Source organism: Psammomys obesus, unplaced genomic scaffold, assembly GCF_907164565.1.
Source record: "Psammomys obesus unplaced genomic scaffold, mPsaObe1.curated_primary_1811, whole genome shotgun sequence".
In the NCBI taxonomy this organism is placed as follows: Eukaryota; Metazoa; Chordata; class Mammalia; order Rodentia; family Muridae; genus Psammomys; species Psammomys obesus.
The window spans coordinates 20,429,683-20,452,950 of NW_026596073.1; the positions used below are offsets into that span (position 1 = coordinate 20,429,683).

The 23,268-nt window shown below is 37.7% G+C and overlaps 1 protein-coding gene across 3 annotated transcripts in view; it reads right to left on the reverse strand.

Annotated features, from left to right (window-relative positions):
• Nlgn1 (neuroligin 1) overlaps positions 1-23,268 on the reverse strand; it is a 997,420-nt gene that overhangs the window by 749,060 nt on the left and 225,092 nt on the right. For all 3 annotated transcript variants that reach the window (XM_055625983.1, XM_055625985.1, XM_055625982.1), the window contains one exon: positions 12,662-13,471. In XM_055625983.1, coding sequence (XP_055481958.1) covers positions 12,662-13,154 — 493 coding nt within the window. In that variant the 5' untranslated portion in view covers positions 13,155-13,471. The remainder of the gene's footprint in view (positions 1-12,661; positions 13,472-23,268) is intronic.

Here is a 23,268-nt window from a genome sequence, read left to right on the forward strand (position 1 = left end):
TGGAAAAAAGGCCATCTGCATTTCAAAGAAAGGAGCCTAGATCTCAGAATATACTAACTCTCTTGAAATACTGATCTTAAACTTTTAACTTCAAAAACTATGAGGCAAAAAAAATTGTTTAAGCACTACAAGTTGGCACTCAGTTATGCCAACCAGGCAAAGCAATGCAGTGGTGGACTATACAAATATAAATAAGATGAAACCATCTTAGATTCAGATGAACCTAAATGTATTGCTTGGAAACCTTATATAAAGATCATATGAAAAGATCTAAGTGTCTTAAGATTGCAGAGGTAGATTCTGGACTGATGGCTCTTCATGTGACAGGATCACTGTTGGCCATCAGACTTAGAAAGATGTTGGAATATGCCTCTGAGGCCTCTACTGGAAGCAATTTCATTGACTCCTTGATCCAAAAGTTGTCATCTTCAGATTTGTGATGTGGGTTGCTACAGCAGATATAAGCAATGAGTGCAGGGAGTATTACATGAAGAAGTGTGTCCGTTTGTACAGGGTTATGTGAAAATAATGGATGCACAGAAGCAACATGCATGGCCTAAAAAGCAGTTGGTCTCAAAAATGTTGAAAGTACAATAGTGGGTCCCATAATATCTCAGAAGGGAGAGAGAAATGGTGAAAGGTTGACGAAGAGAACCAAGTTACAAGTAAAGAGGAACAAGAAGCTCTGTGTTTTGTCATATGGTGACTACTGCCAATAAGAACATGCTATCTTTCATATAGAAGAAAAGCATATGAGTGTTTCCAATATAAATGATTGATGTTTGATGGTATATATACATACCTACAAAGATACATTAAACACACATGCTTATATATGCATATATTGTGACATAATGAAGACACATGTCATAGCAAACTATCATACCACTAATATCTGTAACTTTTATGTTTTATATATCAATTAAAAATAAATTAACCAAAGCATTGCAACGATAGCTCAGTTGATAATGTGCTTGACATGTCTGTATGAGAAGGTGAGTTTGCTCTCCAGCACCCATACAAAATAGCTGGGCTTACTAGCGCTCACTTGCAATCCCAGTGTAGGGAAGGTGAACATAGGTGTCTTCTTGTAGCTCATTAGACAATCAGTGTAGTCTACTTCGTAATTCTAGGCCAGTGAGAGAGAATGTCTCAAAAAGTAAAATAGACGGTAGAATGAAAAACAGCATTGGAGATCATATCTGACCTTAACACACATGAACACATAGGCACACAGGCACACACATATGTGTGCTCAAAGACCTGAAAATAAAAAGTAAATTTAAAATAAACTCTTAAAAATCTGTTTAGAAATGATGCTTTTGTGATCACACTGCAGTATCAGGCTGCAGTTTCCGCATGGGGACACTTTATGACTGTGTCATAGCCAGTCACTGACGGGGGAGGTGTTAAGTGAGCCCTGTTCATTCCTGCTGAACCCTTAGCTACTGCAGTGCTCTGAAGGAGAGATGATCATTTATTTTCAATCGTGCATCAGCGGTGAACCCAATAGATAGCTTCCAAGTCATGGTCACACAGATGGTCCTGGTTAAAATCAGAGAGTCACAAAACAAAACAAGCAAAACAAAACAAAACAAAAATGACATGAATGTGGGAAAGGGCTCTGTAGGGATGAGAGCAGGAGGACAGGGGTGAAAGGGAAATAAGAGAGGGTGAAGAGTGGCGGAGATAAAATGAACTATCTACGTGCACAAGGCTGTCAAAGAAAAAATAAACAAGTAAAATAAAAAAGAAATAAAAAAGAGTAAGTAAAGAAACTTATTTTGTTTTGGGGGTAATGTTGATCTTCTTGGGTTTTGTTGTTTGTTTTGGTTTTCACTTCTTTCTTTTATTTTTTTTTTTTTGTTGCGAGGCAGAAAGATCCTGAAGTTGGATGGATTGGAGAGGGAAGAAGATCTGGGAGAAAATGAGGGAGAAGAAAGTATGAGCATAATATACTGTATAAAAAAAATTAAATAAAAAAAGAAAAGAGGAAATCGTGCTTCTTTTTGTTTAGAGCTTCAAGTTATGAAGCCTGGAACAGGAGTGTGGTGCTGATAATCAATGCATTTGTAGCTAGTCTTGTCCTCCATTTGTTCAGATGGGAAGAAAGTGAACAAAAAATGTAAAAAAAAAACACTAAGGACAAAGGCACTCACAAAATCAACAGTGGTGGACAGAACAGATGTAAATTAAAACAAAATGAGTTCATAGTGGTGCAGCTCACAATACTGTCTATGAAAATAGCATACCAGGAAGCACGCTGTTCCTGAAATAGAGACAAATGGCAAGCGGCATCTAACGAATTTATTTTGGAGCATAACTCTTTTTTGCTGGTGATATATGTCTTAAATGTTTTGATTTTCAAGCCCAGTTTCAATAAAAATTATTTTTTTTTCCTTTTTTAGAAAATGTGAGTTAGACACCTGCTTCAGGTAACTAGACATGCCTATCAGAAAACAATTGACAATTGACATTATTCTCTGAAGATGCCATGTCAGAATTTCAACTGAGGCCTCTCGGCTTCCGGAGAGCTCATCTGCATCTGCCCATAGCTACTGACTCAAACATGAAATCAAATCTACAGCTCACAGTGGTTTTTCATTAAACTTTGAACAGTGAATGAATCAGGGGTTTTAATTAATTAGATATAGTTTGCAGTAACAAACTGGCTACCAATCTCATTTTCTATTTCATTTATAATCCCCAAAAAGCAAAGGACTGTTGCTGTTACCATAGGTCCATTTCTGTCACTTTGAATCCCTTCATTCTAAAAAGTCACCTCAAAGAAAACATGGCTAGCTGGCTGTGAAAGCATTATGAATCTCTAGCCAAGATATTTGGCCTCTTCTGTTCTCCACTGGGACATCTTCAAAGTGAAGATAAAAAAAATGTCACAGGACTGTGATAATATTAAACATATGAATAAGGCCAAAGCCTATATAACATGGGGAGAAATAGCCAATGTTAGTTCTACTTGCTTTTCCTTGCTATCACATATCAATTAGAGTAGGGAAACATAAGAGAATCAATCCTGCCACTGCTGTTACTCACGCAACTCATGTTAATGTGCCCTCCCTAATACCATGTTAATTTAAATTACATATGTACATTCTTTCCATTGCAACAACCTAAGAACAGTGTTAAATCGACTTTTTTTTTTGCCTATTATGTGCTATTATTTCAGAAATTCTCTAATCTTACTTGAACTTTTTAATCAGTTTTTTTGTACTATATCCAAGTATTCCTTTATTTCATCAATCTTAATCTATAGTTACAAAACTAACTCTGTTTTCAAAACTCTTTAAAATGTGTGGAGTGTAGGGAGAGAAGGAAAGAGAGCTTGGAGAGAAAAGGGAAACGGAGGACAGGGGCATCTCTGACACAAGCTAGAAGCATGCAACAGGGTGGGTAGGCTACAGGAAGAATATAGGATGTCTCTAGCTGAGCCTCCTAGCAGCTGGCGGGATGTGGAGACTGTGGGGGCTACTTTCTACCCAGGCAGGATTTACAGTGTTGGGAGAGAAATACCAATCTACCTACAAAACCCTTGATCCAAAATTTACCCTGCCTACAAGTTGTACAGAGATAAAGATAGAGACTGAGGGAATGCCCAACCAATGCCTGGCCCAGTTTGGCCCACCCCATGGAAGCAAGCCAATGTCTGACACTATTAATTGTACTACACTTTGCTTACAGACAGGAGCCTAGCATAACTGTCCTCTGTGAGGCCCCACCCAATAGCTGATCGAATTTCAAGCTGAGACTCACAGCCAAGCATTTGGTGGAGCACAGGAGTCCTGTTGAAGTTGGGGGCAGGGGTGATGAGGAAGGACAGGAATGCAACAGCCATGCCACAAGAGGACCAACTACTCAAGACCCATGGAGCCTTGCAGAGATGGAAGCACCAACCAAGGAGCATGCATGGACTGGGCATGGGCCCCCTTGGTATGGGTTGGCAGTTTGATTTTCATGTGTGTCTCCTAGTAAGTTGAGCAGGTGTTGTCCATGACATGAACTCTGCTGCCTGCTTTCAATCATTTCCCCCAGGCGGGGCTGCCTTGCCTAGCCTCAGTGGATGGGGATGATCTTAGTCCTAATGTGACCTGATGTGCTGGGGTAGGTTGGTCGGAGGGGGGACACTCCTTTCCTGAGAAGAAGGGGGATAGGGAGAATAGGGTGAAGAGGCTGGGAGGGGAACCCATAGGAGAGGAGGAAAGGGCTACAATCCAGATGTTAAGTGAATATATAAATTAAAAATACATTTTTAAAAAATAAAGAAAAATTTATGTAAGAAGTGGGAAATAGTAGGACTATTCGTGGAGATAACCTAGAACCCCTGCACAGATGTAGCCCATGGCAGTTCAGTGTCCAAGTGGGTTACATAGTAATGGGAAGAGGGACTGCCTCTGACATAATCTGATTGGCCTGCTCTTTGATCACCTCCCCCTGAGTGGGGGAGCAGCCTTACCAGGCCACAGAAGACGACAATGCAGCCACTTTTGATGAGATCTGATAGACTAAGATCAGAAGGAAGGAGAGGAGGACCTCCCCTATCAGTGGACTTGGGGAGTGGCATGCATGCAGAAAGGGGGGGGGAGGGTGGGATCGGGAGGGGAGGAGGGAGGGGCTTATCGGGGGATACAAAATGAATAAAGTGTAATTAATAAAAAATAAAAAAAAAAGAAAAAATACTCCTTAAAACAATCATCTATGCTCAGTCACTCATATCCTCCTTCCACTCTCTTAGTTTGGTGTTCAGATAACGTCACCTCACAGAAATTCATTTGTAGAGTTGATGTCCATACGATGTGTCCGTGTTTGTACATTTCTTAGCTTCAAGGCCAGCAGCAGCAACAAAATATTGATTTGTGCCTTCTTATGGTCTGTGCCTTAAATGCTTCATCACCCTCATCTGTTAAAGGCTTGCTCATCTGTCTGTGGTACTGTGAGAAGGTACTAAATCCTTTAGGAGATGGGGCTTCGCAGAAGGAGGGGCATAGTCATGAGAAAATACTGGCACTGTTTCCCAGCCACCCTGAGGTGTGCAGATTTTCTCTATCACACATCTAGAAGCTGGCAATTGCCACTTTGTGGGTTCCTTTCATTTTTTATCTTCTCCACCCTCATAAGCTCCTAACACTAAATAAGAGGAAAAAAAGAATAGAGAGGAAAGGGGGTGTTATTATCATCAGACTATTTACTACTGATAGGGTTATTGAACTCCTTGGGGTAAGTCTGATCTTGACTGTCAGTTTATCTAATTTCTTTTTGTTGGGTTTCTTTCTTTTTTTGCACATTACTACTTAAAAAATTGCAACCAACAGTATCCAATTACCAGCCAGCAACCCACCTCTTGTGGCTCTAGCACTTATATATCATCTGAAAAGTCCCTAAATTTCCAAACCATAAAATCCAAGAAACTATCTGCAGTGAAAAAAAAAATCAGGGCCCTGCTAGAGCAGGGAGCAAATCATAGCTATCTTCTTTGAAGCAGCCCCATATTCCCATGCCTGGGATTAAAATGAAAATATATTCCCACAATAATACTGTTTTTAAAAGAATCCCAAATCCTAGAATTCTCACTACAACATCTCAATAACGTTCCACTTCACCACAGCCCAGAAGCAGTGGGGCTGAGCAACCATGGATCAAAACCTCTAAAACCATGAAGCAAAATAAATTTTCCCTTAAAAGTGAATATGTGATAATTTGTTATAGCAATGGAAAGTTGACTAACACATCTCCCAACCAGAATGTATTTTTGTCTCAGACTTCTTAATGTTGAAATTTCTCTGTAAATCAGACCTTGGAGTCCTTGTTTCTCCCTCTTCGTTGGCTTCCTCCATCATCTCTACATAATAATTGTAAAATATCTCAGCTTAGACTTTTAAACATGGTTCATAATATTGGTTCAGAATACTGTTCCTTGATGTCTATTCTTGGATGAGTAATGATTACCTCTAATTTATCCTGGCCAAAACCAAACAGAATCTTTCTATTGTGCTATGTCCCAAACAATTCTATATTCTTCTCTTTCCATCTTAATTGATGGCAACTGTATTAGTCTATGATTTAAGATGAGGATTTGATCACAACCCATAAGAAATCAATCAATAAATATGATCTTCAAGAGACAAAGAAACTATAATTTCCATTGTTCTTCCCCTGTTCCAACTGGATAGCGCTTAGGTCTTGGTGGACTATTGTAGTTTCTTTTGCTTTAGGTCTCTAAACTCCCTCACCACCCATTCTCAATATGTCAAGTGTACTTAAAAATTAAACTCAACCAAGGACCATCTATGGATATAACCTAGAACTTCTGCTCGAATGTGGCCCATGGTAGCTCAGTAACCAAGTAGTTTTCCAAAGTAAGGGGAACAAGGACTATTTCTAACAGGATCTCAAGGGCAGGCTCTTTGACACCCCCCCGAAGGGGAGGATCAGTCCTGTTAGGCCACAGAGGAGGACTTTACAGCCAGCCCTGAAGATACCTGATAAAACAGGGTCAAATGAAAGGGGAGGAGGTCCTCCCTATCAGTGGACTTGGAAAGGGGCAGGGAGGAGACCAGAGAGGGAGTGTGGGGTTGGGGAGGGAATGAGGGAGCGGGATACAGCTGGGACACAGAGTTAACAAAATGTAACTAAAAAGAAAAATAAAATTTAAAAAAATAATTATAACTAGAAAGTCAACTTGATGGAGACCTTGGCAATGATTATTTTGGACATCACAGCCTTGTATGGTATTTTGTTTTCTCTGGCCCTCAAGACAGTCTCCAGATTCCTGATCCTCTCCCAGGATGGCCTGTGAGGCTGTAGGTACTCCTGGAGGTACCAGGAGCACCGGGATGCCTGTATAATGAGCCCATTCTTCACAGCTTACCCTTCCTGACGACTGTGAACAATAATAAAAATGTGAGCACAAAAAAAAAAAAAAAAAATTAAACTCAAACATTCCGAATCTCAATGTTTTTCTATGTTACCCCTCCTCTTGTATGTGCACTCCTCCGTGTTCTAGAAACTCACAAGATAGACCCTTAGCTTTAGGTAAAATATTGAAATTCTTGAGCATCTTTTTAAAGACTACCTCTATCCCGCACATCTACAGATATTATCCTCGTTACTCTGCTTATTTTTTTCCCATTAACTCCTTTTAAATGAAAGTAAAACTTTTATAAGGTGATTCCAAAACAAGAAAATATTTTTTTCTTTCTATTAATGATTTCTTTTAACTTAGCACAATAATTCCTACACAGCCAGCAATCAATATGCATTTGTTAAGTAAATTAAACATTTAGAAATATGGAGCCAGAAGGAATATGATTCTGGAATATAATCCTTTACTAAAATCCTGAAGGCATCAGTAGTGATAGTCCCTATGCTAAACAAACAAACAAACAAACAAACAAAAAACAAGCAAATAAACTCTAAAATTGCTGGAAATGTTCTTGAATGAATTATAGATGGCCTCAAGTAAACACTATTAAGCATAGAAAGTCAAATACTTTTGAAAATCGGGAACATGTTTAAGCACTAAGGAATTACATCATAGACATCTATAAAGACGTCTTTGTAATGAAAAGGAGGGGAAATGAAAAAGTGAATTCACAAAATCTCACAACTAGAAATATTATACTTTTGTATTCATCTTGAAAGATCTATGCAAATAACAGTTAACCTCCTGTAAGAGTGAGAGCCTGCATAACCACAGACGCTGGAGCCAATTGATTTGTATGTGGGTTCTCCCTGTGCTTTGTTTATTCTTTTTGGTTTACTTCCTAATATTTGACCACCTCACTTTTGTTAGCAAGTCTCACAAGGCAGAAACCTAGAGAAACACGGGAAATTGAACTGTGTTAAAATTACCCCTTGATAGCTTTCTAGGGGAATATACTGGGGTCTTAGTTGGATCGGTAAGAAACAAAACAAAACAAAAACTGCATAGGATTAAATAATATTAAATGCTGTGAGACAGCAAACAAAACTCAAACAAGTAAATAGATGAAAGAGTGTTATGGGATGAAAGGGATACTGATAAGGAATGGGAGAGAACTGGGAAAGAGAAGTGAGAGAGACCAATATGTGTACTGGTGCATGTATGAAAAGAGTGAAAGAACAAAGTTTAATAATAAAACAACCTCTAGAAAATAACAGCAACAATAAAAACAGCAAAAATGTTAGTAAAATAGACTGTGCAGACCCTTTTGAAAATAAGTTATTTATATGATCAGATTCAATTGAGATAAGGTCTGAATTTGTCAAAAAATATTGTGAATGGATAGAATTTAAAAATTTTGGGGTATGTTTGAATATACAAAAAAAAAAAGGAAAAAAAACATAAAAGAGAGGGAAAAGGTAAAGGAATGTGATTCTCATATAGCGTCATGTGGAAGTGGCTATTTAGTGTGCATGTTTGTGTGTGTGTGCGCATGCGCAAGCTTAGATGCCAGAGGTCAACAGCAATGCTCCTTCTCAATCATCTCATTGTATTGTTTGTTTGTTTGTTTTGTTTTTGAGGAAGGATCTCTCACAGAACCTGGAGTTCAAAGAGTGACTATGCTCACTGGTCAATGAGTTCATGTCCCTTTCTCTGTCTTGCTAGTAATGGGTTTTAGTATCATCATGCCTGACTTTATGGGAGCTTGGAGTCTGAATTTAGATACTGTGTTTGCATTGCTTTACTGACTGAGTCATCTTCAATGAATAAATGGAGCAATTTAACATAGCAGACTCTGTTCTAATAAACCCCACTGGCAAGAACAATGGTCATATGTGCTCCTGCCTTTACTATCAATAGAAATTGAATAAAAAATAGCAAGTTTTTAAAGGTTTCTAAGGTTATTGTAGTAAAATTTTCTCCTATTGTTGTAATTATGAACTAGATAAATTATGACAATCTTTACTCTCCACATTCAAACTCCAGCTTCTGTGTCACTTATGTGTCCAAAGGTTCTGAAGCAGCAGCTCATTTTAACCATTCATTTTTCTTTTCAATTTTTAAATGGAAAGAACTCTGAAACTGTCTAGAAAGCAATTAACATATGGCTAAAACTATCATGGGAAATATAAAAAGATAGATTAAAATGTGCAACCAGGACCTGTTTTAAAACAAAAGGCAGCCCTTTGATGTTTTTTTTTAATGTGTTCTCTAACTTCAAATGCAGAGAAGAGTATTACAAAAGATATTTTAAAAATATAACGTGGCATCTCCTGGAGGGAGAAGTTTTTCTTCCTTTTGTACAGATCAAAGAAAAGAAAATGTGTTGTTCTTTGCAAAGTCATTTGAATGTAAGCTCCCTGAGAAGAGAATTCTTTGCCTCATTTATTACTAACTCACTTGATTACTACATGTTTATAATTGGCAATTAAGAAATAGTTCTGAGTGAATACAGTATGCCCAGACTATAGTGGGTTTAGCACAGGAACAGAATCCATTTTCCTCTGTAAGCGACTGCAGACATTTAAAAGAAAAGAGATAAATAATGACAAACCAAAAATTATCATCTGCACGAAGAACAATGCAACTATTAAACAAGTTTCTGAACCACTGTTTAAGACCCTCTAGAACACTGCATAAGAACTCGTAATCCATGCATAGCATAGTATAGCTTCAATGCATGCATAAATAGTCATAAAAGTGCCAATGATTTCTTAAAACAGGGTAATGTTCTCTTCTCTTTCTCTCTCCCTGATTGTCTTCTTTTCCTATTTTCTGTAGGGTTTTTGTTTGTTTGTTTGTTTGTTTGTTTGTTTGTTTGTTTTGTGGCAGAGTACATTTAGAGCAGGCTAGACTCCAACCTACTGTGCAACTACAAATGGCTTAGACATCTATACTGTCTTGCTCTTCTCTGCCTCCCAAGGACTGGAATGCCAGGAGTTTGTCACACTGTGCAGCTTGATAATTTTCTTGAATTGGCTGACGTAAACCTTTCAATGTAGGGAATCAATACAAAATTCAACGTTTAGAGAAATTTTCCACTACTTCATTCAATAGCCAAATGTAAATGTTAGTTTTTATTCTTATAAAATACTAGTTGTACAGAATATTACACTTAAATTATTAGTTATTCAAACTTAGGGTAATAAACAACTAAAAAACGAGCAGGCCTTCTCTAATTATAAGAAGATATGTTAAGTTCCCAAACAAGAGGATATTTAAATGGGGCTTAATTAGAGCTGCATAAAAGCACAATTAATAGTGGACTCTGTACCACAGTCCGTAGGCATCAGTAGACATTGTCCCAATCTAATTATAAATTAGCTCAAAGGTTGCCAAAGTAAACAGCCCAGCCTACACAACTCTCTGCCAACTCTCTTACAAAGCATGTAGAACCAACAAACTAAGGAATAAAGAAAAATAAATTACTACTGAGCTTCTTTATTTCTCGATGAAGTTCTATGAGCAGAAAGGTCATTTTCTTGCTTGCTATCGTACCCTTTGGTGCCCTTATATTATTCTTTTCTTAATCACACTTAATTTTATGCATTATACTCTATTTATGCATTCTTCAACAGCATCTTTATTTATGACTTTGTGAATCAACAGCTTTGTGATAGGAGGCTAAAGTCACTTAGCTAATTACACATGCTTGATAAGCCGCATAATAATAACCACTGCAGCACTGTACACTAGTTGAAGGCATGTAAATCACTGCTTGCTCTTCTCATTTGAAAATTAAAAAAATAAGACTTTTCTTTAGTTGTTTAAAGGCACAATGTCTCCTTCATATATCTTCTTAAACATACTATGCATTTGACCCAAATTTAAGTTTCAGGGTTTTTTTATAATTTTTTATTTAACTACACTTTATTCATTTTGTATCCCCCTATAAGCCCACCCTCCTCCCCTCCCGGTCCCACCCTCCCTCCCCTTTCTGCATGCATGCCCCTCCCCAAGTCCACTGATAGGGGAGGTCCTCCTCTCCTTCTTTCTGATCTTAGTCTATCAGTTCTCATCAGAAGTGGCTGCATTGTCAGGGTTCTAGGTTAAGTTTTTAAAAATCAAGGCTGAACTCTACTTTATCAACAAATAAGAGAAATAATAATAGTCAACTTAATGCAAATATTTCTGATGAAAAGTTAATAATATTATTACCTTTTCTGATGGAAAGTTAATAATATTAATTCCCATATTTATCAAGAGTGCGAACAATGTTCCGCATATAATGCAATCTCATAAAACACAGCCATTTGGACACCCCTTTCCCCATAAAGATGTCATAACGAAGTCTGACCCATTCCAGCCAGATTAGAAATGCATAGGGAGATGGAATACCCAGCACTGGAATGTCAATATGACTTCCGCAGGAAGATTGAAATTTCTACCAAGTTATGAATAAGGTCAAAATAACACTTAGGAGATTTACTGCCATAGAAGATCATACCCTCCTATGAGTGATTTACTGAATGTGATATAAAGCGGAGTGTGGGTATGCCGCATTCAGATGCGAGCTTGCAGCTGTCAGTGTCTACATTTGCTCAATCCGGCTAGAGGATGATTTGAAGGTTGATTTAATTGTAGCTTCTGAATCACGTTCTTCCCCATGTTTTAAATTGTTTAACATAAATATATAAATGTTGGAGACATTTTAAGACTGTAAATATTTCACATAAAGAATAAAATATTTCATTTCCTTCTAAAAGAGAAACTGAAAATAAAAATGACTCTGGCGAAAAAAAAAAAATCACATTGCCTAATAATAGTAACTGCCCATTACCTGTAGCCGGGTTTAACCTTAGGATCAGAATGTCCATAAGGTGTTCAGGCAAATCTAAGAATACACCAACATAAAGTGAAGGCTTTGATTGGACTGATTCCTCTGAGGAGAGACACACACCTGCACATGTTCAGGAAGAGTTCAGAGACCAAAACTAACCAGCTGTTAAGGCAGCACTGTTTAGGTTCCTTAGGCAACATATACGTAAGGTAGCTTTTTCTCTATAAGCAAAGTCTAGGAAGAAATTACATTCTTTTGGGTCCTGCTTTTAGGCGAAGACAGGTGTCAGCAGTGAGTTTCCCCAGTACTGTTTGCTCTGCCTTGTGCTACCTTGACCCATCACCTAACACTCACTCCCAAGCACCAGCAAGTCATCCTTTGGGAGAGTATCTTATTCTTCCTCTGTAAAGTTTTACATCGTGTCCATTTTCACTTTTATACATACCTCCTTTTCTACATATTTTCTTGCCGGGTTTTCTGGCACATTCCTTGGATATTCTTTTTACTGAAAAATGAATAGAAGACTAGAAAATAACATGGCGCTCCATCACAGACCGCCGGAACATGCAACACCACTATCTAACTTAGTACACTCCTGTTTTTACTGAGTGCGAAAGAGCCCCAATTCGTTGAGCCTGCACATGCAATGAGGGAACGTTGATGCATCTTCTCAGAAGTCATTTGGTAGGAAATGGAAATTAGGAGACCATTTCTACCTAAGTATACGTGCTGTGGAGGAAAGAAAATGAGTAGGCACGGTGAAAAAATAAGAACAGATACACTGACACACAAAAATAAAAAGAGCAGCATGCAAGCATGTAAAATATGTCTACATGCCCACAGGAAAAGCCATGCATACTACCAGTACACATAAATTAATATTGTTAGAACTCAGAACAAGAAATAAATAAACATATCTCCCTGTGTTCCTGCAAGGCACTCACCATCTTCAGTTGGGACATAGATGTTTAAGTATAGGCAGTCTTCACTCTGGTCTTGTACATATGATGAAACCACATCCAAGTTATTAGTGAACCACACAGGAAGCATCACTTCAGGCAATCTGCCATCAATGATATTCTGGGGACATACAGGAGCAAACTGAGTGGCATTCCGGATATCCGACCAGGGAGATGGCGGTTCTGGAGGCTGAAATCGATGTTCACCTGTTGGTGGAGCAGCATATGGAACCCCAAGAAACTGAATGACAGGCCCCAAAATTTCATTATTGAGTTCTTTCTTAATTCCTCTTATCTTGCCAAAGTTAGTAGTAACCAATGGGTCAACATCATCCAGTTTTTGAGAGAGCACATGGACAGTCTGTAGCAAACATCCCAGCAAACAGAGAGTCAATGGGGCACCCAATCCCCTGTGTACCACACAGGCCATCGTGGCTCTCCAAACATAATTTGGCCACATGCATCTGGGAAGCGCCATGGTCCCACATTAGTTGTTTAGTTGTCTGGTACAGTGAGGCAAATATCTGTGTATCCACTTGAGAAAGATGGAAGATGGTAGAATGTGCCCCCAATCTCTCAAATTTGAGCTTGTTAAGGAGAGATCAGAACACTCTTCATGCAGCAAGTAGCTCCCATTGATTTCCCACGGACTGATGCAACATCTTCAGTCACCCCTATTCATCAGACCGTCTCCTATTGACCCTTCTGTTTTCCATAGTAGCAATGTGCCGAGAGTGGCCATTGATGTAGATTTTCCTTGTATAAATCAAATCCAGTTAGCTGTGGGTCTATATCCTAGAGGGAGAAAAATGAAAATAGAACATTAGTAAAAACAAGTCAACAGACAAAGTGAAAACCAGATGTTTAACAAGGTATAGAAATACATCAAGAGTGGATAGAATGAGGTAAGTTGAATGCTACCAACAGAAAATTATGGCCTGATGTAAAACTACAAATGAAATACGTGATTATTACGTTATTGAGCAACTTGCCTGTTGCCTTTGCATGTACTGACTTAGAAGCAAGCTTTGTCAAATACAGTTTTGGAGTATTGCATGCTACAGTTGTATTTTTTCCCCAACACTCCGGTTATATGTGACAATTTCTTCTTTACTGATGAGTTAATAATTTCAAGTAACAGAAAACTGATCAACAAACATCCTCAGAATTAGAATCCCATAAGCAGAAAACCTTTTTAGAAAAGCTTTAGTGGAGTGTCTACTTGTTAAAGTGATTGTATGTAACTTTAAAATGAATAAAAGGAATTTACCAAAACTCATATTTACAATGAATGGAAACAAACATATTTAAATCCCACTTCCTCATGAGTTCAGGTTCTGTGCCATTTCTCAACAGTTCGCAGGGTCTGTCATTTACAGAAACTTACTTTAAACCTGAGGTCAGGGATTTAACAGGAAAAGTGCTATGAGACAGCTCAAGCAAAAGAGAAAGAAATGGGCACTTTTTTTTCATACCAAAGATATTTTCCCATCTAACTATATGTTCCAACACCCAATAAATTTGCAATTTGTAAATGAAATTCTGAGTCAAAGTCAATGTTTTAAATTACAAATTTTGTTCTCACTGTGTGTGAGAGATCAAAGGAGGAATACCAGAAGAAGAAGGAAAAAAAGCATGGCGATTTAAACGAACAATCATAGCTAATCGTGGCATCTTTCGTATTAACACTCATCAAACATTTCATGCTGTTTACTCAGTGCAATTGAAAATGCATCCGAACAAGCCGTGATCAGCGCAACGCAATTCGCAGGGTCATCTTGCACCGTCAGAGAGCATGCAGCTTAGCAAACTGTCTTTTCTTGTTCAAGCCACCTTTTAAAGTGCTTACTTTGGAAATAGTAGTGTTGGTTGGTACTAGAGATGGTTCTACCTGTCATATTATGGGAAGATTCCTGAAGAAGCTCTGGTCCAGCAGTGAGACTTGCCCGACTTTGAGCTATTTTAAAGGAAACTGTAAAACTATATAGGCCAATAGGAGCTTTGGTTCTGGAGCTGATGCTCTTTTAGCTCTGAACAATATATCACTGGAGGAAATAAGAAGATAAATGTCTTTCTTCAAGAGTATTCCAGTCTGTGTTAATTCTCATACTTTGACTGTGAAAGTACATTAACGTACAAAAGGTAAGCTTAGTCCCTTCTGCTACATGTCCCAGAATTCCTGCACTGACAAAAGATTTAGCTACATAAGCTCATGTCTGTAAAGAGTGTATTATGTCCATGGATTCGCTGAATTATGGGAGGCCACAGTGGGGCTGAGTCCTATTTGCCTTTTGGTGTTAAAAGGTACCATTTTGACACCTAAGGTAAAAACCCTGTGGGAGGCCAGGAAAGGCTTAGCCAACCATTTTATTCCGTGTCTCCTTTCCAATTGCAGTGATCTCTAGACATTCTCCTTCATACAATTGGCATCCCATTAATAGTCCAAGACACTTGTTTAGTTATTAACAAAATAACACTCCCCTTTGGACTTACAAGTCTTTTACTTCCTTAATTGTGTTAAGATAAAACAGACTCCTACTTTCCACTAATAGGCTGTTTTGATAGAATATTGGGAGGATCAGAATTCTGCACGACATAGCAAATTTTGTAATTTTCCTGAGTTTTGTCCTTGTTACCAAAATATTCCTTGTTGCACGTGTGTAATAATAGAGAACCATAGTATTGATCCAAAAGTATTTTCTAGACTTCACTATTATAATAATCTTTTAGGTCAGGCAATGAAAAAAAAAACAGTTTGTATTAGTGAGATCTTTGAAAGTAATATACTCTTAAAAGATAAACATCTTGACAGTTTTTCCATTTATTAATATTTCTGAAGTGGATGTCAAGCTTCTGTTTAGTGCATTTACATCTTATTTAGTACAATCCTATGAAAATAGGTTCCACTCACAGGCAATCGGGGTTCCCAGGGTTAAATATGTTGGCCAGTGACTCTCCTCATCAAAAGCAGAGCCAGGGCCCAAGGTAATTTGATTTAAAGGCCATCCTTCTGACCATTTCTACTGTATCATTTTCAACTTCTAGTTGCTTATGAAGACCCTTATCAGGCTAGATAGACGGCATGTAAAGTACATGCCCTGCAAATATTAAGACCCAAGTCTGGAGACCTGGTGCTCTCCCCTCTTGCACAGTGGCATACACCGTGACTCCAGAGATGGAGAAGCAGAGACAAAAGTCCCTGGAGCTCATTGGCTCTCAGGGTCAGTGAGAGACTCTGCATCAAAAATAAAGTGAAGAGTAAAGGAGGAAGGCACCCAACATCAACTTCTATCCTCCATAGGAGCGTATATGCAGGTACTTTGCATCCTCCTTAAAATGTGCACACATGTGAGTGTGCACAAATACACACACACACACAAACGTGTATATATGTATGCACGCACAAAGAAATAAAACTCCATATGATCCTATAGTATTTGAAATTGAATTACAAAGGTGTTTGATAGTGTATTTTCTTGAATATAGGGGTCTAGTAAATACACTAACAACTTTATAGAAACAAATCTTTATTGGTTTAACTTCTTTTTTTTTTGAAAAGGTATAGTTTATTTTGTGTGGCATTCTATTTTTAATCAATTTTGCTTTACATTAAACATGGTGTTACACTTTACCATACTCAATTGTGGTGACCATTTTTTATGAAAACATTCTTACCTTCTAAGAGACTGTTACTGTCTATGTGCCTCACAGCCAAGTTAGTAAAGCACCTTGAGGGAGGTGGATCCTGATATCATGCTGTGTACTCAGTCTGTTCAACCTGCCTCTAAGATATGCAATAAACATCCTTCCTTTCCATAGATTTCCTGTGTAATCAACTTCTACAACCAAGGCTAAAGCATAGTTTTGACCTTGAGTCATACATTTTTCTACGCACCTGATCCAAGGAGCAATGTGTGTGTGTACATACGCATATCTGTTATAGTAATCATTTGGTGAGGATAACGAGCAGGTTGAAAAAGGTCTTATGCAACATATATCTGCCACAAAAGTTTGAAATGATATAAGATATTGTCTAAAATTAGTCAATTTGCAGTAAATACCTTGTAAACTGTTAAATTTTCCTATAAAGTATCTCTTATTTGTTTCCCCTGTGATTTCTATTGTACTGCTCAATAATTCTAAAGCAAAGATCTTTGTTAGAGACAAGACAACCACAGGTAATAAAAACATTTCAGATACATACCACAAATAGGCTACAGACGAGCCAGAAACCACAAAACTACAGACCGATGGAAGACATAATGAAAGAAGTGGAAAAAATCAAAGTGCTGGCTTTTGGAGAAATTAATACAAAAGGAAGTCTTGGATTTTCTTTCCTCAGTGTAATACCAATACAATTTGGTGGCTCTGAGGTTGTCTTTAATGTGCTTTACTGACACACACAATCATGTAAAAATGGTTTCTCCTTGTAGTAGAATTGTGGGAGGCATCCTCCACAGGCTCTTGTTTTTGAATACTTGATTCCCAGTTGGTGGCACTGCCTGGGGGATAGTATGAAGATGTGGACTTCTTGGAGGAAGAACTTAACTGAGGGTGGGCACGGGAGCTTACCGCTTCACACCACTTCTAGCTCAAGCTCTCTGTCTTATTGCTACTCTTGAAGATGTGGTATCTCAGCTTAATGCTTGATCTGCCTGTTGCTGAGTATCCCTTGCCATTATAGATTCACCTTGAAAACTGTGAGCCTTAAATAAACTGTTCTTTTATTACCTGCCTCTGCTCTTAACATTTTGTCACAACAACATACATAACTAATGCGCTTATCCACAACAGTAAGAAACCATTCAAATAATAAAAGGCCAAATGTCCACAAAGGGATACATAGATGAATCATAAGATAATCAGGAATTGAAATTCTACATAACCATGAAAATAAGAGGTCAAAATTGTCATTGTAGACAGATTTCACAGTTTTTAAATTAAATTTCAAATGAATAGGAAAAGTAAACAGTTATTCAAAAAAATTAAAAATGAAAAACAACACCATTTATTATTAAAAATGTCTAAATACATAGTAACAGGTGAGCTGTCAACACTGAATAATAGGGGAAAAGAATGGAATTAATTCAAGGAATTAATTAGCTGAAACCTAAGATGGATAGCCTGTGGTGAGGCTTTAAAAGGCCAACAATTAATTATAGTAAACTTGACAAATTCTTAGTATCTAAGAGTGTTGGCTAATCCTCACATACATGGAAAAGTTTATTATAAATTCTCTATAGTTTTTTTTTTGTTTTGTTTTTTGAACAGTTTTGAATAAGTAGAGTAAAATAATTGAATAAAAATATGTAGGAGACTATGATCAGTGTACAATACACACTTGTATGAAAATGTTCTGATGCAACAAATTATCAAATACAGTACATGTAGACAATGAGCATTTAAAATCAAAATACAACTCTTGTACCAGACAAGTATCATATTACAAGTAGAAGAGTCTATCACTCCAAGAGAGACTAAGTTTCTGCAATTTACTGCTAGGAAGTCCTTGCTCATAAAATTTTCTGTTATTTCTTCCCCTAATTGAAGCATATGTGGTCTCAATAAGACAATATGAAAATAATAAATACTATTCAATAAAGCATTCTAAATGGTAATATAGTATATAACTTTCATTTGTTCAATAAAAAGTTGGTTCCTTCACCAAATTATTTCTTGGTAACCCAAATTAAAAACGAACTAGAATTATTTAAGACCTTAGAGAATAACAATATCGATACAATATTTCATCCACTCAACAAATATTTATTAAGAACTTATAATGAACTGGGGTCTTTTATTATTATTAATTACACTTTATTCATTTTGTATCCCCCTATAAGCCCCTCCCTCCTCCCCTGCCAATCCCACCCTCCCTCCCCTTTCTGCATGCATGCCACTCCCCAAGTCCACTGATAGGGGGAGGTTCTCCTCTTCTTTCTGATCTTAGTCTATCAGTTCTCATCAAAAGTGGCTGCATTGTCCTCTACTGTGGCCTGGTAAGGCTGCTCCCCCCTCAGGGGGAAGTGATCAATGAGCAGGCCAATCAGATTATGTCAGAGGCAGTCCCTCAAAAAAAAAAAAAAAGACCCCAGTTCATTTTCCATCACCCAGGTCAAAGGGGCTTACACGTCTAGCTCCACCAGACCTGATACATTTCCTTATCTTTGTAAGCACCAGTACGTAATCATATACAAATATACACAAAAATTTAAAACATTGACAAAAAAAAAAGAACTTATAATGTGCAAGCTACTGTGCTAAACATTACAGAGAATTTTAAGAAATATCTGCTGGTTGTTTCAAAGTAGACCTTGATATTATAAAGAAATAAATCACAATAAAGAAAAAATTCTGATGCTGGTTACTATGTAATAAATAGACAGATAGATGGTTCCGTGGGTAAAGGTTTTTTGCTGCTGAGCTTGATAATCTAGGTCCAGTCCCAGGGATGTACACATTAGAATTTAACTGACTTTCATAAGTTGTTCGGTGACCCCCACATTCACACAAAATTATGTATTTATATAAAAAAAAATCCTTTGTATATAGGTAAATCTCAGTGGATCTGGATTGTCTGGAAGCTTTACCACTAGTGCCTTACAGGAACTGATGGAAACCTTTAGTCAAGATCATGTCATTCATAGGCGATTCCTTAGTTTTCAGGGCACCTATGTAGCTACAAAATGATGATTACCACTTACTTAATAAACGCAAACACATTGCTCCTATATACATATGTATGTTTAAATGTGTGTGCACATATATATATGTATATATACATATGTGTGCACGTGTATATATATACATATATATTCACACATATATGTATATATACATATGTGTGTGTGCACATGTATATATTCATATGTCACATGAATTTGTGATTATAGTCCTGAGCTCTTGAAACAGTCTATTCTACTTGATTCTATTTCTGTCCACACAAGAACAAAAAGAGGTTTCTAGGTATCAAATTGCTAGGGCCAGTCCAACTGGTGTCAGAACAGCCATTTGAATCCCTTCCAACTCAAAACAGTGCTGCTTGTTCTGAATGCTATGGTCACTTCAGCCTTCACTTTCTTCATCGAGATGAATAAAGAATGTACATCTGAGCTTTGTCTGACTCCTTAAAAACATGCTTATAAACCAGCTCAAACTCCTTACTGCTTTGCTGGTGTCTGTAGAATCACACTGTGACTTTTGCTTTTAGTTTTTCTGAAAAAAAAATGTTTTTGAAAAGGAAATATTAAAACATGGAGAACAGAAAAATTGAGGGTCAATATATTAACCAAATATAAACATTGATTTTTATCTATGAGTAGGTCCAAAACTATCTACCAACCATAAAGAGTAACAGCAAATAACAGTAGTAAATGGCAATCTAAGTAGTGATTTAATTAATAATAAAGTTTTCAGTCAGTGATCAAATCTAACTACACTGCAGGAAGGTCCTTCACTGCGTGTGAAAGCAAAACACCCGCAGACTTTGGCTTCGTGTTTTCCGCTGGTGGTAACCAAGACACAGAAATACTCAATATGAGCCTACAGTGGAAGAACACTGAAACCCTAGCATGAACATCTGAATAATGCATTTCCTTTTCTTGCTTTATATGCTATGATTTTTTGCCTGTAATAGAGGCCGTCAGTGAGCACATCTGAGTCCTTTTGTCAACCAAATACTTAAAAGTTACTAGAAGGCAACAATTCCCATAATAGATATTCCAAGGCAGAATAGTCTAAAAGTTGTTTGGAATGATATAGTCAGTGGATTATAAAAGCTCATGAATTCAGGACACTGAGAATGAGCCCTCAAGAATGAATATAAAAAGAGCCATGGTAGAGAACATATTCCAGTGAAATTGATAATAATTCTTCATGGATGCTATGGGCTCATGCGCAGATTCTCAGGAATGGCAATCTGCAATTCTGAGGGTTAATTCTCACTTGCAAAGCTCCACATAGAAATTAATAGGAAGAATTCATTGGTATTCCCTTACTTCCTAGTAGGACTGTCCTCATGGGGCACCCCAATAAACTTCATGTAGATAATCTCTCTCAAAATCTTGATTTCCCCCACCTCCTCAAAGGAAAAAAAAAAAACCAATGATATGGGACAGAAAGGTAGAAATAGCCTTCCTGTGAGGAGGCGACACTCTAGTTTGGCCAGAACTCAGAGAATGTGGTGGGCAAGGCAAGCTGGAGCTAAAGCGTGTAAGCTCCGCATTGAAAAGCTAAGCTGTTTAGATTTCATCAATGGCTTTTCATTGATAATTCCTATCAGGGGAGGGATATTATCAACTTTACTCACAGAAAATTAAACTAGGATGGCCAAAGTAAGGTGTCCACATCCCACCTCAAGACAATTATACAAGAGAGAGAAAGCGAATGTTTTTGAAACAGAAAACTAAAAGAAAATTAAAGCAAGCTTTACTACTATGCATGTTTGATGTAAGCCCATTATCTCCACAAGGTCTGTGCAACATAAAGCATCAAGTTGTCCATTATTAGTATTGTTTTAGTATTTTCCAGCAAAGCCACTTTATAGTTACTGCTCACTGTCAGCGTGTGCTAATGCATTGGAACTTACATAACTGGATAAAGTTATTTGTCTTTTATCAAGTTATAGTGCAAGTATCCTTTCTTTAAAGGACTGCTGGCTAAGTCTATTACACAAGATAAATAGAGACTTAAGAAAATAACAATAACCACATCATAAATAAAGAACAAGGTCCTTAAATAAAACTTGTCCTTTTACTACAAGATCATTCCCAGCTACATAAAAAGATTAAAATCAGCAAATAACTAGCCAGACATAATAACAAATAGGAAAAAATTTTAAAGATCAGTTATATAACTTTGTAAGGGACTTATATCCATTCCATTGGCTATGCCCTATGCCCTAAGAATCCTTGTATCTTAAAATATTGAGAAGTGGTGCCATTATGGATCTATAAGCCTTTAAAAATGCTGTTTGTCTTTCTTATCTGGTAAATTCAAGTTATTCCAGTCTGGTGATATACACATTTATAGAAAGGAAGATGTACCTATTTTATATATTTGAGGGATTGTGTCTCCAAAATATAAATTTCATCAAAACAAAGGTATGACAACAAACACCCTGAATGAATGGGCTGTAGGAACAAAGGAACAAGTTTCTTTTCATATTATGAACTACCAGCTGGGTCCATCCAGAATTCTGTAAAACTCATAGTGACCGCGACTATGGTAGATCACCCAATGGTAGATCTGAGCCTGGCGCAAATACATATATGTGTCTACCATTTAGGATTCACACAAGATTTATAAACTAAGTATCCTCATTCGAGATGAGTAAAAATGTGGCTTTAATTGACTAGATATCCTGTGCAAACCCAAAAATGCATGAAAAGGCGGATTGAACGTACAAGCACAGGACTGCCCAACCCCAAACATATGTCTAACCGGGTCTGATACAGAGCGCTCAGCTGTGCTCCCCAGTGAGACCAATTCAGTGCGGCCATATGCTCACTGCAGCGCAGTATTTGAGGAGTGTGGAGCATGTGAGACACCAACAGGAAGGAAATAGAAAAATCTGGAGACCTGCATGCTGAGGCTAATTAATAGGCATGATCCTGAGTGGCTACAAACTGTGTGGAACCGGAATCTTACCCAGAAGCAATTCATAGCCAGAGGGAGAAGGAGCGATGAACTGAGAGGTGTGGCCTAGGAATAAGGAAGCTACAAGAATAAGGAGCAAGGACGACAAGTAAGGGTAATCCTCGTGTTGATAGTACCTGCCTCAGAGTGTGGAGGGGCATGGTACCAGGAGGGATTAAGCAAAGAGTATATAAGAGTTCAAAGAAGATATATTCTGAGATGTGAATATCAAAGCTCAAGACACTCATGCATACAAATTCAAGCGATTTGGGGCCAATGTTGCGGCCATATGAAGATGTGGTCACTAGACAGACGTGCGATGTGGGTGATGGTACACTCCTATAACCCCAGCTTTAGGAGATGGAAGTAGAAGCTTCAAGGATTCGAAGTCGATCTCGAGCGTGTAGTGACTGTTAGGATAGTCTGTTCTACTTGAGGCCTCGATTGGGGGCGGATGGCACTGATGTGGGAACCTTCTCCATAACCACCATTAAGCATGGAGCTCAATCTATTATCTCATTTAATTCCCCCTGTGTACTATGAGGTAGAGATCATTGCCATCCCTTCGTAAAATGTCAAATACAAGTCAGAAACAAAGCCATTGGAACTTTCTTCAATAAGCCAAGAGCACAGTGAAAATGAAGCCATAGCAGGAGACACAGTGGAAATGTTAAGGGACTGATAGAAAGACTTTGTTCTCTTAGTTTCACTCAGAGCTTCCTTCCTGGAGGAAGAGTAGACTGGCAGGCTTCACTAATTTTATAATTCATTAATTTTCTCCTTTCTCTGCAGAAAAGCGTATTTGTTTCCTTTTCCCTTGGGCAATCTCTACTCTAAATGTCCCTCTCCAGTGATATAAACAAAACAATGGAGAAAATCAGATGTTAAGAAAAGGCAAAGCAAAAGTTGACAATATCCTAAAAAACAACCAAGAAGATATCTGAAAGACTGACAAC